The 14,073-nt window shown below is 39.1% G+C and overlaps 1 protein-coding gene across 1 annotated transcript; it reads right to left on the reverse strand.

The window, feature by feature from the left end:
• Positions 1–391: 391 nt before the first annotated feature.
• Positions 392–13,918, reverse strand: LOC136855895 (cytochrome P450 3A29-like). The gene is made up of 14 exons (XM_067133335.1): positions 13,812–13,918; positions 13,267–13,363; positions 12,112–12,187; positions 9,920–10,013; positions 9,486–9,571; positions 8,148–8,244; positions 6,737–6,844; positions 5,639–5,727; positions 5,027–5,178; positions 3,621–3,751; positions 3,128–3,460; positions 2,172–2,260; positions 1,105–1,301; positions 392–752 (listed from the first exon to the last, which is right to left on the reverse strand). Exons 2-14 carry the CDS (start codon positions 13,280–13,282, stop codon positions 565–567), a joined length of 1,656 nt encoding a protein of 551 aa, XP_066989436.1. The 5' UTR covers positions 13,283–13,363; positions 13,812–13,918; the 3' UTR covers positions 392–564.
• Positions 13,919–14,073: the final 155 nt, after the last annotated feature.

Here is a 14,073-nt window from a genome sequence, read left to right on the forward strand (position 1 = left end):
TATAGTGTCTTCTTAAAGCCTCCTGGGACTCAAACGCTGCTATAACAACAAAGCCAGAAATGATAAAGCAACTAAAGGAAATTATAAATTTCTTTACATGGGCAACGAATAAAAGCATAACAGAAGGTGGTAAAGAAACATTACAAAAAGAATTCATCACACGATGAGGAAGTGATCCTGAGCACAGCGCCTAGTTTCTCTCATTATTTTATTAGTAGTTGTCTCCTGCTCCCTGTTCTCAATCCTTTTTCTCTCCTTTTTTACTTTTACATCTGCAATATTTGCTGCTTGTATTTTTAGCAGTGACAGTATCTTGGCTTTGTCTCATATTTGAAACATATCCTTCATTTTTGTTGAAATGCAGTTGTCTCCTGCACCTTTTCTCAATTCCTTTTCTCTTTTTTTGACTCTGCAATATTTGCTGCATGCAATGTTTAGCTTTTACAGTACCTTGGCTTTGACTCGTACCAATGTATTGTATTTGAAATATACCCTTAATTGTTATCAAGTGTATCTCTCCTAATCAATGTCTGATGTTAGTGACGAGAAATATGTCCCTCAGAATTAGCGGTGCACACACTCGAGATAAATGCGCAGTTTCTGAGGAGTCAGGGAGATTTTTCCTGGCATTGTTTTAATATCTTCCTCCGTCAGGCTGCAAGTCTTCAACTTGTACCGCTGAAGGAGGCGAACTAAGGCCATCTTTCCTTCCATCAGGGCGAACCTCATTCCAATGCACTTGCGAGGACCAACTAAAAAATAAGAGAAAAAAAAATCAATTTAGCATTCAGAAGGCGAACCCTATTCAAATGGAACAAGCCCATCACAGGGGCCACTGACTTGAAATTCTTCAAGCTTCCAAAGGATATTATGGTGTTCATTAGATAATAAACAATAATTTAACAGATTAATAAATAAATCGACAAAAATGTAAATACAGTAAAACACAAGGATAATTGTTTAGGTTAGAAGTGCATTGCATCCTCGCTTGAGCTACTGGTGTCGCTTTGAGTAAATCAATACAAATTGGTATTGCAGAAAGATATTGCAGACTTATACGTACTGCCAAAGGGCAAGTAGGAGATACCGTAGTTCCATACTTACTGCCAAAGGGCAAGAAGGAGGAGACGTGGATATCCTTCTTCCTGTCGGGATGAAATCTCTCTGGATTAAAGGTCTGGGGATCAGGCCACAGCGTCTCATCGAAGTGCATATAACTGATGGGGAATATGATCCAGGAATCCGCCGGGAACTTCATTCCTTCAAACTCGCAGTCCTCCTTCACTTCGCGTATGACGGAGCTGGAAGAGAGAACGAAGAATAATGAGAATTTTCGGAGAATGGAATATACAATTTAAGACAAAGGTCAAGCACTGGGACCTGTGAGGAGCTAATACTGCCCTGGAAGGGAAATTGAGAGTACCAGGGAAATTGAGAGTAGAAAGTTTGAAAGGTGTAACAGGAGGGAAACTTCACAGCTGCACTCTGAAACAACTGTTAGGAGAAGGTGGAAAGTAAGATGGAAGAAAGAATATGAATAGAGGTACAGTAAAAGAAATGAAAGGGGTTGCAGGTAGGGGCCAAAGGGACGCTGCAACGAGCCTTAAGTAATGCCTACAGTGCACTGCATGAGGTGCACTGACGACACTACCCCACCTAGGGGGATTTTTATAGACAATTTCCCGGACACTAAACATAGTAATGATTGATTGATTTGTGAAATTTAGGCTGTTAAATTAAGCAATGGAGTACTTTCTGCTTTTCAGCGTCTAAGGCAGTGACAGGAGGGGGTTGGAGAGGCTGGACAGTAAGATAAAGAGATAAACAATTGCACTACCAAGTAACAGTTAAAGAGGTTAGACGGTCAAACTGAAGAAAGGAACCAGGAATGGAGGTAAAGTAAAATTTCTAAAAGCGCTTGCCGTTACGGCAGAAAGGACGTTGCAACCTTTAGCAATGCCTACAGCACACCACGCAAGGTGCACTGATAACACTAACCCCCAATGGGAACTCAACACAACATATATGAAAGCTGTTACTTTAATCCTAGAAGATATTCGAAAAGAAATTGCCTTTTGCATCAGCATTCCAGTTACTTAGGTTTTGGTCAATCAACAGAGGAATTTTTAAGCAGCACAATGATTAACGACTCTTTTAAGTCAAAAACTTACTCAGCAACTGGTGGATAAAAACGCAATGACTCGTTGACGACCATATCCAGGTACTCCATCTGCATGACACTGTCGTAGGAAACGTCCTCCTGAAAGAACGAAGACTGTCAGTACAGTACGATCGACCTGGAGGAAAACAATTTTACGTTTCTTTCATTGACTTGTCTCTTAATCGCAACAAGTATAAAGCCACTGGCTAGTTCCACTACTGAACTGCGTAACACATATTCTGAGACACTGCTGAGGATGTAAAGTTTAGTAAAATTGAAGGGCAAGATAGTAGAAAGCCACCTAGAATGCTGTGGTATGAAGTATGATGATGATGATGATGTTGAAATGTCACTGACTTGATAATTACAGTGTGTATCACATGTCTGGATCAGCAAAAGAGATAGTGATATAAATTCGTTCCTGTCTACCGTGATCCAGGTTATGAGGTTGACTTTAAAAACTCTCAGGGCAAAGCCTTTTTCATTATACCAGGGAACAGTCTGCCATTGTTGTCATTAAGAAAGGCAAATAATACGAATGAGGGTGTATGGATCAAACGCTTGTTATGGAACACGTGTTAGAAGTCTGAGAATATCTAGATCAAGCAGTTAGTGGTATAAATGGACCCAGGGGAAGCTGAATGAAGAGCTGATAGAACTGCGCAGTAACTATCGATTCGATTCTTGTCATAGTCATTCGCCGAGTGCGGTTGGACGTTTTTGAAAGTTCTACATATATAGAAGAATGACTTCTCTGGGTGAAAAGTGGGTGACAGACGAAGGACTTTTGTTTCTGTGAACACAGTGATGACAGAAGTCTGGAAAGCACATGCAATGTTGTGGAAGAAGGCTGAAGGGCAGAACTAAAGGTACTGAGTTTATGAGTCGTCTCATATGACATTTGCAATGGATATACAGAGATGAACCTCTTAAAGAAAGCATATTCACTGTAGCTGTTATTTTCACCTCTCTCGGAAGACGTTGTTGGATCTCCTCGTACAAACGCTGTTGAACATCCTGGTTCTTGGCTAGCAAATAACAAGTGAAGGAGAGCATTATTGACGTCGTTTCATACCCAGCTAACAAAAAAATAGTAGCATTTTGTACCACCTCGTCTTCGGTCATTTGATCTTCCTTCGCAGCTGACACAGAGCCATTCTGAAGCACCGTTCCTTCTTTGAGGTTTCCGTTCGTGACGTCAGAGTTTAAATCAGTGGCCGAACTGTCCTTGCTTTCTTCTGAAGAAATTATTTCCGCTGCTTCCAACATCAACTGCAGTGCATCGACAGTTTTCGGTCCCTTCAAATAAGGTCAACATTAGCCAGGGAAAACCAAATTCAAAAACTGTCCACACACACACACACACACATTATACATGCAGTGCCACACACCACTATTTATCAGACCTCTGGAAATGGCTTGGCAATGAAGCCAAAACAAGTAAGGGGAAGATACTAACCTTATTAGCTTTGCGATCCTTAATGACTTTCCTGATGTAACGAATGAGCAATGTGTTGTCTTCTGGAATGATGCTGGAAAACCTGATTCCCAGAATTCTTCTGACATAGATGGCAAAACTGGGGAACATTGCTGCGGGGAAAAGGAATTGCAGCATTAAAACTAACTGACTGGAATGGCGAATACGTGGGAAGAGTAGAAGACATTCAAAGACTGCAAGAACTGAAGACATTCAAAGCCTTAGACTATCAGTTCAACATCAATGAAGCACCAAGTGTCTGGAAAGTCACGTAATGAAGAATGTCTGTCGAGCTTATGGTTAAGTGCAGATGATTCATTTCAGACTGGCTTGTCATCTTCCCCAGATGCTTGTCAGGTAACACTTCAAATGGCAAGCAAGGGTGAGCAAGGAACCTTTTGTGTGTGGGCACTGATGCAGACCACTTCTACGGACATCTGCGAGTGAAAACTTCATGGATTGACAGCTTTATTTTTATTATTATTATTAAAGTAAATAACAGTATTGTTAAGACTAGTGCGGTGCATCAACAAATCAATCATTCAGTCATCTCACAACTCAAGGAGTGACCACTAAGAACAATAAAGCCACGAGTCAGAGTAGGTCAATATTTCCACGATAACGAGAAGAGGTTTCTCTTCATTGGTAATATCCACCTTCTCCCATAAAAGCTGTAGAAATAAACGAATTAACAGCAAAAGGGTCATTCCTGAAAAGTGCCTTGATATCCGTCACCTTGCAACCTGACATTTTCACGATAGGTCTCACACCAACTGGCGAACTAATTACACCTGTTATTCGCTTGATCTCTCTCTAAAAAAGTGAATGCCCCAATAGGTGAGGCGTTGCAAAGGCAACACCTGCTGGGTCAATCTCTAAAGAGGCAGATGTTAGCTACGGACCATCACCTACTGGTCTTTCACTTCTGAAGTCTCCCTCCATAGAACTTAAAGCTGTTCAGATTAATTCAAGGGCATGCCACATCTAGGTGGTATGATTGTCATCTGGGAAAACTCTGCACTCCAGTTTCTCATCTTTCCAAAAAGTGGTTTCCTAAAATCAGTGGTTTAATCCAACATGTTTCTGTTTAGTGGGGTCATTTCTATTGGAGTAATACTGTGGTTCGTGAATTTTCTTTGATCATAATTTTTCGTGGCCACGAAGACTGGCATATGATGTAATTACTAAATCAGTGTGAACACTGTTCATAACACCAAATACAAACAGTACTCCTCAGGTAGTAAATATATGCAAAAACTTAAAAGTCTTTTTAAAAAGTTACTGAAATAACAGAATAATTATAACAATATCAAGAAAAATGGTTTACAAGCTCTATATTTAGCTTAAGCAATAGATACATTTAAGACAAGAAAAGTCTCAACACTTACATGCAAATGACCTTCCCAGAGAGTTAGATTTGAAGTTACTGAAGGCCTCTCTACAATCGGCAAGCAGTGGATGGTCAGGATTCTTTTGTGAATCAATGTTGATGGCCAAAGCACACTTACCAATCACTTCCAATGTAAGGCCATGAAATAACCTGGGAAATTAAAACAAGATGTTAAAGCTACGAGGATGTTTATAAAACATTTCAAATGTATGTACAGACACCATCCTACTTATAAAAGAGTTGCGTCCCAGATGCCTTCTGTATGCTGAATTGTTTGGAAGCTGGTTACTGTACTATTCATGCCTATTGAAGTATAGTTTGATATAAAATCCATATAGTACTGTACGTTTTTTCATCCTAAAACACAATGCACTGTACATACAGTACTGTAAGAAGAAAACAGAAGCGCAAAACAAAATTTGAACCTACAGGTGGCAAAGGGGGCGCTCTGGACACAATTTTAATTTGCGAACCCATTTGTTTGTATCTCTGAATGTTTGTAGGTTGAATGTTCGTAACTAGGGTACTGTCTGTATATTGAAAAATTTTAACAAATTTGATATATGACCATGTGCTACTTATCGAGCACAAACAAGAAACCACATCTTACCTGTAAACATCAAGGGTTTTTTTCTCTTTGATGTGGTCTTCTATGATGTCCAGCGTAACAGAAATGACTCCATTTATGGTTTCTGACATCTGAAATGAATAGCACAGAATACAGAACTTAGACCAAGGGCCAAACACTGGGACCTTTGAGGTCGTTCAGCGCTTGAACGGAAACTGAGAGCCAGAAAGGTTTGAAAGGTGTAACAGGAGGAAAACCTCAAAGCAGTTGCACTATGAATCAGCTGTTAGGAAAGGGTGGAGAGCACGATGGAAGAAAGAGAATATGAAAGGAGGTACAACTAAATGAATGAGATATTAAGGTGAAAGGCAAGGAGTTACAAGTGACGTGAAGTTGTTTAATTTCTGGCAAAAATTTAAGCCCAGAACTAGAGTTCGGGCACCGATACCTTAGCAACGAGAAAAGAAACTTGATTAAATTCAGGCAGCGAACTAGTAATGCTTACAGGTTCGAATTTTGCAAAGACAGGATTAAAACACTTGGATCATGTCACGATTAGCGAACCCAACATCTCCATGTCACGATAAGCGAAACCCATGTAAACATCTCCATGTCAAGAACAGTGAACCCAATGATCCCCATGTAAAGAATGGCCAACCTGTTTTTCGGTCCGAACTCCAGTTCAAATGTATTTTGCCTTGTTTGGTACTAAAGCACGGGGTCAAACAGTGTTTTCATCTGGGAGGTCAAATGTTTTGTCTTGTTTAGTACTAGCCCCTGGGTGGTCAAATGTATTTCGCCTTGTTTAGTACTAGGCCCTGGGGGGTCAAATGTATTTTGCTGTGTTTAGTATTGCCCCTGGGGGGGTCAAATGTATTTCGCCTTGTTTAGTACTAGCCCGAGGGGTCAAATGTATTTTGCCTTGTTTAGTAGTATCTCCCTGGGGGAATCAAATGTCTGGTACCGAAGAGTTCATGTCTAGAACAGCGAACCCGATAATCCCATGTAAAGAATAACGAACCCAACAATCTTCTCGTAAAGATTAGCGAACCCTGCTACGAGTGGGTTCGATATCTCGACATGATCCAAATACTCTTTGGTTTGAGTCAGCAGATGTATAAGAATGCTACCAATACTTACAAGTTTCATCTTGGCTGGAGAGAACGTGGGGGTGAGGGTGTGTCTAATGAAACGCCATCTATCGTCGTGGAGTGAAACTAAGCTCTTGTCTCTGTCCAGCCCTGAAAACTTGATGCAAGAGAACAATAACAAAAAAACTTGATTCATTCATGGTATACAGTACATGACCTTGGCACAGCAATTTAGAATGATTTTGAGTATACAGACACTACCCTACTTACGAACATTCAACTTGCAAACATTCAGATACAAACAAATTGGATTGCAAATTAAAACTGTGTTCAGAGCGCTCCTCGTTGCCACACGTCAGTTCATTTTGCGTGCCTATTCTGTACATACAGTGCTGTATGTACAGTGCATTGTGTTTCAGGATGAAAAAACGTACAGTACTGTATTGATTTTATATCATACTGTACTTAAATAAGCATGGAAAGTACATTAACCAACTTGGAAACAATTTAACAGACAAATGGCCGTCAGGAACTTAACTCGTTTGTAAGCAGGGTGGTGTACGTATATTCCAAAACAATGAAGATATAAATAAACAAGTAAAAAAGGCGCCGAAGTTTCTGTACGTCATATAATCAAGGCCACCGAAAATAGATCTATCTTTCGGTGGTCTCGGTATAATGCTGTGAGAGCCGCGGCCCATAAAACTTTAACCACTGCCCGGTGGTGGCTGGCCTATATCGTTGCTAGATGCACGGTTATGTCTAACTTTAACCCTAAATAAAAAAAAAAAATACTGGGGCTAGGAGGCTGCAATTTGGTATGTTGATGATTGGAGGGTGGATTATCAACATATCAATTTGCAGCCCTCTAGCCTCAGTAGTTTTTAAGATCTGAGGGCGGACAGGAAAAGTGCGGACAGAAAAAATGCGGACGGACAAACATAGCCGGCACAATAGTTTTTTTTTAGAAAACTAAAACTACTCGAGTGATTTTGATTATAAATATTACCACAGAAAAATGGTTTTAAAAATTCTGACCAAGATAAAAAAAAATGAATGTGTGGGCATTTAGTGGTATTTTCCAAGTAACTCTTAGTGTCCCCACACTTTCTGATTTGGTATATGGTAAACAAATAAAATCAGGCTTCAAATTCAATACAAATAATCCAGCCAACCTTAATTTTACAGACTATGATATCAAACCTTCTTTGCAGCAACTATGTAATAAATAAAAACAACTCGAGTGATTTTGATTATAAATATTAGCACAGGTTAAAAAATTCTAACCAAGATAAAAACCTTGAAAAGCTTCAAATCATGACACTCTGAATGCATCTTTTTGTATCATAATAAAATCTACAGTAATGTTTCGAGAATTAAGTTGAGGAATTTAGTGTAAGTGGAAGTGCTAATTCTCTATTCTGATGAAAAGTGTGCAAAATCTATGCAGCGTCACTTACTAATCTGTTGGTGAAGTTGTCGAAGTTCCTGATTCCAACATACTTGATGACCTCTGGGTTTGTAACCACAACAATGGGGATCCCGCCAGTATATAACCTGGAAACAGTGGGGAAAAATATATTCAATGACATAATAACTTCGAGGTTTTAAAGTGACGAGATCTTCAGGACACTGGGAACAACTGCAATTTATTTTTACTGAGGACAAAACATTAAATTCTGGCAAGGAAAGCTCAGACACAATTACTTTCCGTTTTCTGTGATGATGAGATCTTGAGAACACTGGAAAACTACCATTTTCTTTATAAGACCAAACATTAAATTCTGGGAAGAAAAGTAAAAAAATCTTTGCATTATATAGCATTTTGATTTTTCCAGCAATCTGTCTTGTTACCCTTAGGTTAGGAATAATGATACACCATTATCTATATAACCCTAATTCAGTGTGTCAAAGACATCCAGTAAAATACTCAGTGGAACAGAGAGAAAGAATCCACTAAGTGAGTTTGAGGTCCACACCCTTAATATTTTAACAGTTCATCACCCAGCCACTGACGGGAAACATCTGGATCTAGATTATGTCAACTGGACATACATCATTCTTAAGAACCCGAATGGGTTGTAAAAAGCCAAAGTTGTTAGCTAAAGGTCCCTTCAGGAAATCCCGAGAAGTACCTACAAAGTGTTAGCTAAGGGTCCCTTCAGGAAATCCAGAGAGGTACCTATGAAGTGTTAGCTAAGGGTCCCTTCAGGAAATCCCGAGATGTACCTACAAAGTGTTAGCTAAGGGTCCCTTCAGGAAATCCCGAGAGGTACCTACGAAGTGTCACTAGCGATGAACTGCATACCCATTCACGGATGCCCAGTAACTTTTAACAGAACTCTGAACAAAAACACCACTGAGAAAAATAGATCTTGGTTGCGGGCTGCTCTATCAGCAAGATCCCGTGCTGGCATAACGCTAGCTTAATCATAAACAACAAAAACATAGAGAATAGATCAGTCTCACTCCAGAGTCCTAGCTTCAAAGATCCAGCATAGCAATGAACAGACCCAATATACAGCCATGCCCTACAGCTAAAAAAGCCATTAATGGACTAATTGGTCCCTGTTTTGACTAACTGGCGCAACCTATCTTTTTTTAAGTTTTTGAGTTTTCCAGCCAAAGTGACTCAGTTTTTGATACTCTATAACTATCAAAACTTCAGCCGTCTACGTTGTCACATTTTCAAACCAGATTTCCTCGAAAGATAAACTAATTAGAAGCTCTGAATAGTATCAAATTCTTTGAAGCCCATTTTCTCAGAATGGGGGAAAAAATGATAAATACCAACTTACGCCAGCGATTTTCCTTCAAGATTTCCCACCTGGCTTCCGTATTTGTCAATGAGTCTCCTCCAACCGTTCTTGTGATCTCCGTTCAGCTGGAAAGGAAAGTTCTCGAGTCACAACTCTATAAAATCACAGCTTTTAACACCAACCCCTTATTCGTTGATTCAAACGGTCTTCAAATCTTATACTTTTCACATTTTTCGAAAGAGAACTCATTGACTGGAATATGAAATTTAGACCAAACGCAAAACGAAGGGACCTACGAGGTCATTCAGCGCTGAAACGGAAATTGGCAGTAAAAGGTCTGAAAGGCGTAACAGGAGGAAAACCTCTCAGTTGCACTATGAAACAGTTGTGAGGAGAAGGTGGAAAGTAAGATGGAAGGAAGAGTATATGAACGGAGATACAGTTAAAGGAATGAAAGGGGTTTCAAGACTTACCTGACCAAGTTCCTTGATGTTGCCAAATAGAAAATGTCTGGGAGGACCTGTGTACCCCAGGCGTGCAAGTTTTCCTAAGTGCCACCATCGTTCTCTGTCGATCGATAAGAGGAGTAAAGAGAGCATTGTTATTCTTATTATTCTTCAGAAGATGAAGGACCCTATTCATGTGGAACAAGCCCACCAAAGGTGCCATCGAGTTGAAATTCAAGCCAAAGAATATTATGGTGTTCATTTGAAAGAAGTAACAGAAGATAATAGGAAGTACAGAGTGAAGATATTATTATTATTATTATTATTATTATTATTATTATTATTATTATTATTATTATTATTATTATTATTATCATTATTCAGAAGTTGAACCTATTCACATGGAACAAGCCGTCCAAAGGGGCCATCGAGTTGAAATTCAAGCTTCCAAAGAAATGGTGTTCATTTGAAAAAAAAAGTTACAGAAGATAGAAGGAATGATTATTATTATTATTATTATTATTATTATTATTATTATTATTATTATTATTATTATTATTATTATTATTATTATTATTATTATTCAGAAGATGAACCCTATTCGTGTGGAACAAGCCCACCACAGGGGCCATCGACTTAAAATTCTTGAAGCTTCCAAAAAATATGATGGTGTTCATTAGAAAGAAGCAACAGAAGAAAAATGGAAATACAGAAAGGAAAGAGAAAAGTTAACAGAATAGAAAAACTGAACAAATTAACATATAAATAGATAAAAGTGTTCGTAAATTATTAAAACACCAGGAGAATAGTATGAGGTGCGAATGGAAAGGCAATATTATTTCTGTAAATCTTAGTTTCTGAAATTTCCATTTTATACGAAAAATTTCTCTGAGTTTTCTAGATTCAGGCCCCAACCATATTGAGTCGGAAATCCGTCTTGTTTGTGTCGTAGCCTCCGTCGCCTGATTTGTAATCAGCTGCATTGTCGGAACCCGAGATCGTGTCAGAGACTTAATTTGAGCAACTTCCTAAACTCGGCAGTTTTTTCGGGATAAATCAGTTCTTAAGTACTGGAAGAAATTCTCGCCATGACGGGTACCAGACTCTTGAGAGTAATCAGTTAGTTGTTCAACAAAATGCTACATATTTTTTCACATTCTCTTTTTTCTCCGTGTAGACTTCTTGAAGAAAATGATCAAAATTCTGGTATTTGTGCGATTATAAAAAAGCGACATCATTGTTCTTATAGTGTCTTTTTACTGAAATTCTCGCTCATGAAGTAGTGCTAAATGTTTGTTTTTTTTATTTTTGGTTCAATCTTTAAAAAATTATTTTTTATATCAAATTGCGCCTTTCAATTTCTTCATCGACTTGAGAAGAATCAAAATTTGTTAAATTTCAATTTATCTTGAATGGAATAGAATATACAGTTTCATGAAGCGCTGGGAGCTATGAGGTCATTCAATGCTGAAATGGAAATGACAGTAAAAGATTTTTTTTTCGCAGTCGCACGGAGGTACAGTAAAAGGAAATCTTTAAGGGCCGAAGGAACGCTGCAAATTACATTTTTATATCAAATTACTACAGAGAGACACTTACAAAGAGCTGGATTAACTGGAGAGGCATATCTCAGGCGGCATTTCATCTCTAAATAGATTGAGAGGGCGTGATCAACAAATTTAAATTAAAATAAACAAGTATGACAACTTACACGCATCCACGTAATCACTGTTCCTATAATCATTCTTGGGAACTATGAGTATAAAACTCAACCTCAAATATGCAAATTTATGAAGATATTTAGGCCAAAGGCCAAGCACTTGGGACCTATGAGGTCATTCAGCGATGAAACGGAACTTGACAGTAAAAGGTCTGAAAGGTGTAACAGGAGGAAAACCTCAAAGCAGTTGCACTATGAATCAATAGGAGAGGGTTGAGGAAAGTAAGATGGAAGAAAGAGAATATGAAAGGAGGTACAGCAAAAGAAACGAAAGGGGTTGTATAGAAAATCAGAAAATCACTGTTGACCCAACAAATCCAATTAGACTAACATTCACACAAATAAAATGGATATAAAAAGGAAGAGAGAATTAGCATAAACAGAAACTTAAACAGGTATTTGTGCACAGCAGAGAAAGGTAACTAAAAGGAATATAGTGCCAGCTTCCTATCTTAGCTTCTCTGGGTAGAAACAAATGCTCTGTCATATTTTTACTTACAGAACTGCTAGACCCAACAGTGTGCTGATGAAGACGAGAGCTGTCCATGTTACCGTTTGGTCCAGGTGTAACCAACCTAAAATGAGGAATGCAGAACACTTTCAATTTAAAGTTGCCAAGAACTACTTTAAAATGTTTTTCCCAAGAATATTAGACCTAAATTTTCAGATCAGGGGTTTTGTAGGGGGTCAATCTCCAAAGAACTAGAAATTATTGTCAGCCGTATAAAAATGAGATCATTTGTATGCCATTTTTACGTGCAAAGAATAGAATATTGAATTTAGGTCAAAGGCCAAGCGCTGGGACCTATGAGGTCATTCAGCGCTGAAACGGAAATTGGCAGTAGAAAGGTCTGAAAGGTGGGATCTGTCCTAGACAGTGACCCCCAACAAAGTTCGGGGTCGTTATCTAGGACTAATATTTCCTGGGGGTCATTATCTTTATGGAGTTTACAGTCTTTTGTTTATGTTTTTACGGTCATCCCCAACGGGCTTGTACTAAACACGCCTCAAAGGTGGATACATGCAGGGTTCAAACCCGTGGGGGGTCACTATTTAGGAAAGATCCGAAAGGTGTAACAGGAGGAAAACCTCAAAGCAGCTGCGTTATGAATCAATTCTTAGGAGAGTAACATGGAAGAAAGAGAATATGAAAGGATGTACAGTAAAAGGAACGAAAGGGGTTGCAGCTATGGGCTGAAATCACGCTGCAAAGAACCTTAAGTAATGCCTACAGTTCACCACATGAGGTGCACTGACGGCACTAACCCCACTACGGGAAACAGTTGTTAGGAAAGGGTGGAAAATAAGATGTAAGAAAGAGAATATGAAAGGAGGTACAGTAAAAAGGAATGAATAAAGGGGTTGCAGACGCGGGAAATTTACTTACAAATTCATCGTGAAAAGTTTCAATTGGCTTTACCTAAACTGACCGAACCCCTTTTCCAGTCTTCTGCAAATTTTCAAAACGACACCAATCAAAACATATCGATAGAAATTCCTATTCTGTAGGGGCCGTGTCGTTGTGAAAACTTGGTCATTTCTTTCATGCTTAGGAAATCTACATAGTTTATGAGTAACTGAAGTTTTTATCTATTTCACGGGAACTCACCTCCACAGACGCGTTACTGAATACACCAACAGAAAAATATCTTACCTGCAACGTATTCCATATTTTCTCTTGGTTAAGAGAAGCGTTTAGCCAATGCTACAGTACCGTAGTGTTATCTTCTCTTTTCAATTATCTCGAAATCCTGCAATTAAACAAATAAACATTAGAAAACGCTCGTGTAATAATGGAATGGAATAAAAATTTACGCCGAAGGCCACGCACTGGGACTTTTGAAGTCATTCAGCACTGATAGGAAAGTTGAGAGTAGATGGTTTGAAAGGTGTAACAGGAGGAAAACCTCAAAGCAGTTGCACTATGAAACAATTGATGGGAGAAGGTGGACAGCAAAATGGAAGAAAGTGAATAAGAGTGGAAGTACAGTGAAAGGAATGAAAGGGGTTGCAGCTAGGGTCACAAGGTACGCTGCAAAAAACCTTAAGTAATGCCTACAGCGCACAAAGTGAGGTGAACTGACAGCACTAACCCCTTACGGGGCTCGTGTGATAATGCCCCTTCCTCAATTTACAACGATGAATTCATTATCTTTCTTTGAGTAAGCTCATTTCTCGCCAAGTTCCTCTTAAACTTACTGCGGCAAGGGATGAAGGACGCGTTACTTCCACCCAGTAGCACGAGTCCTGTCAGGAACTGTTTAACCAGGGAACGATGTTACGTAGTTCCTCGTGGCTTGAACCCCAAGGCCACACTGCCAGGTCTTGAGGAACTTGGACTGTTTAGCTAACAGTGCCGTTCTCAGCATGACTCAGTGTCTAAACAAATTCGTTGGCATACTCCCTGGAATTCATTATATACACTCTCTGGAATCTATTACCTGAAGCAAAATAAACTTCC

This window comes from Macrobrachium rosenbergii, chromosome 33 (assembly GCF_040412425.1).
Source record: "Macrobrachium rosenbergii isolate ZJJX-2024 chromosome 33, ASM4041242v1, whole genome shotgun sequence".
NCBI classification, from domain to species: Eukaryota; Metazoa; Arthropoda; class Malacostraca; order Decapoda; family Palaemonidae; genus Macrobrachium; species Macrobrachium rosenbergii.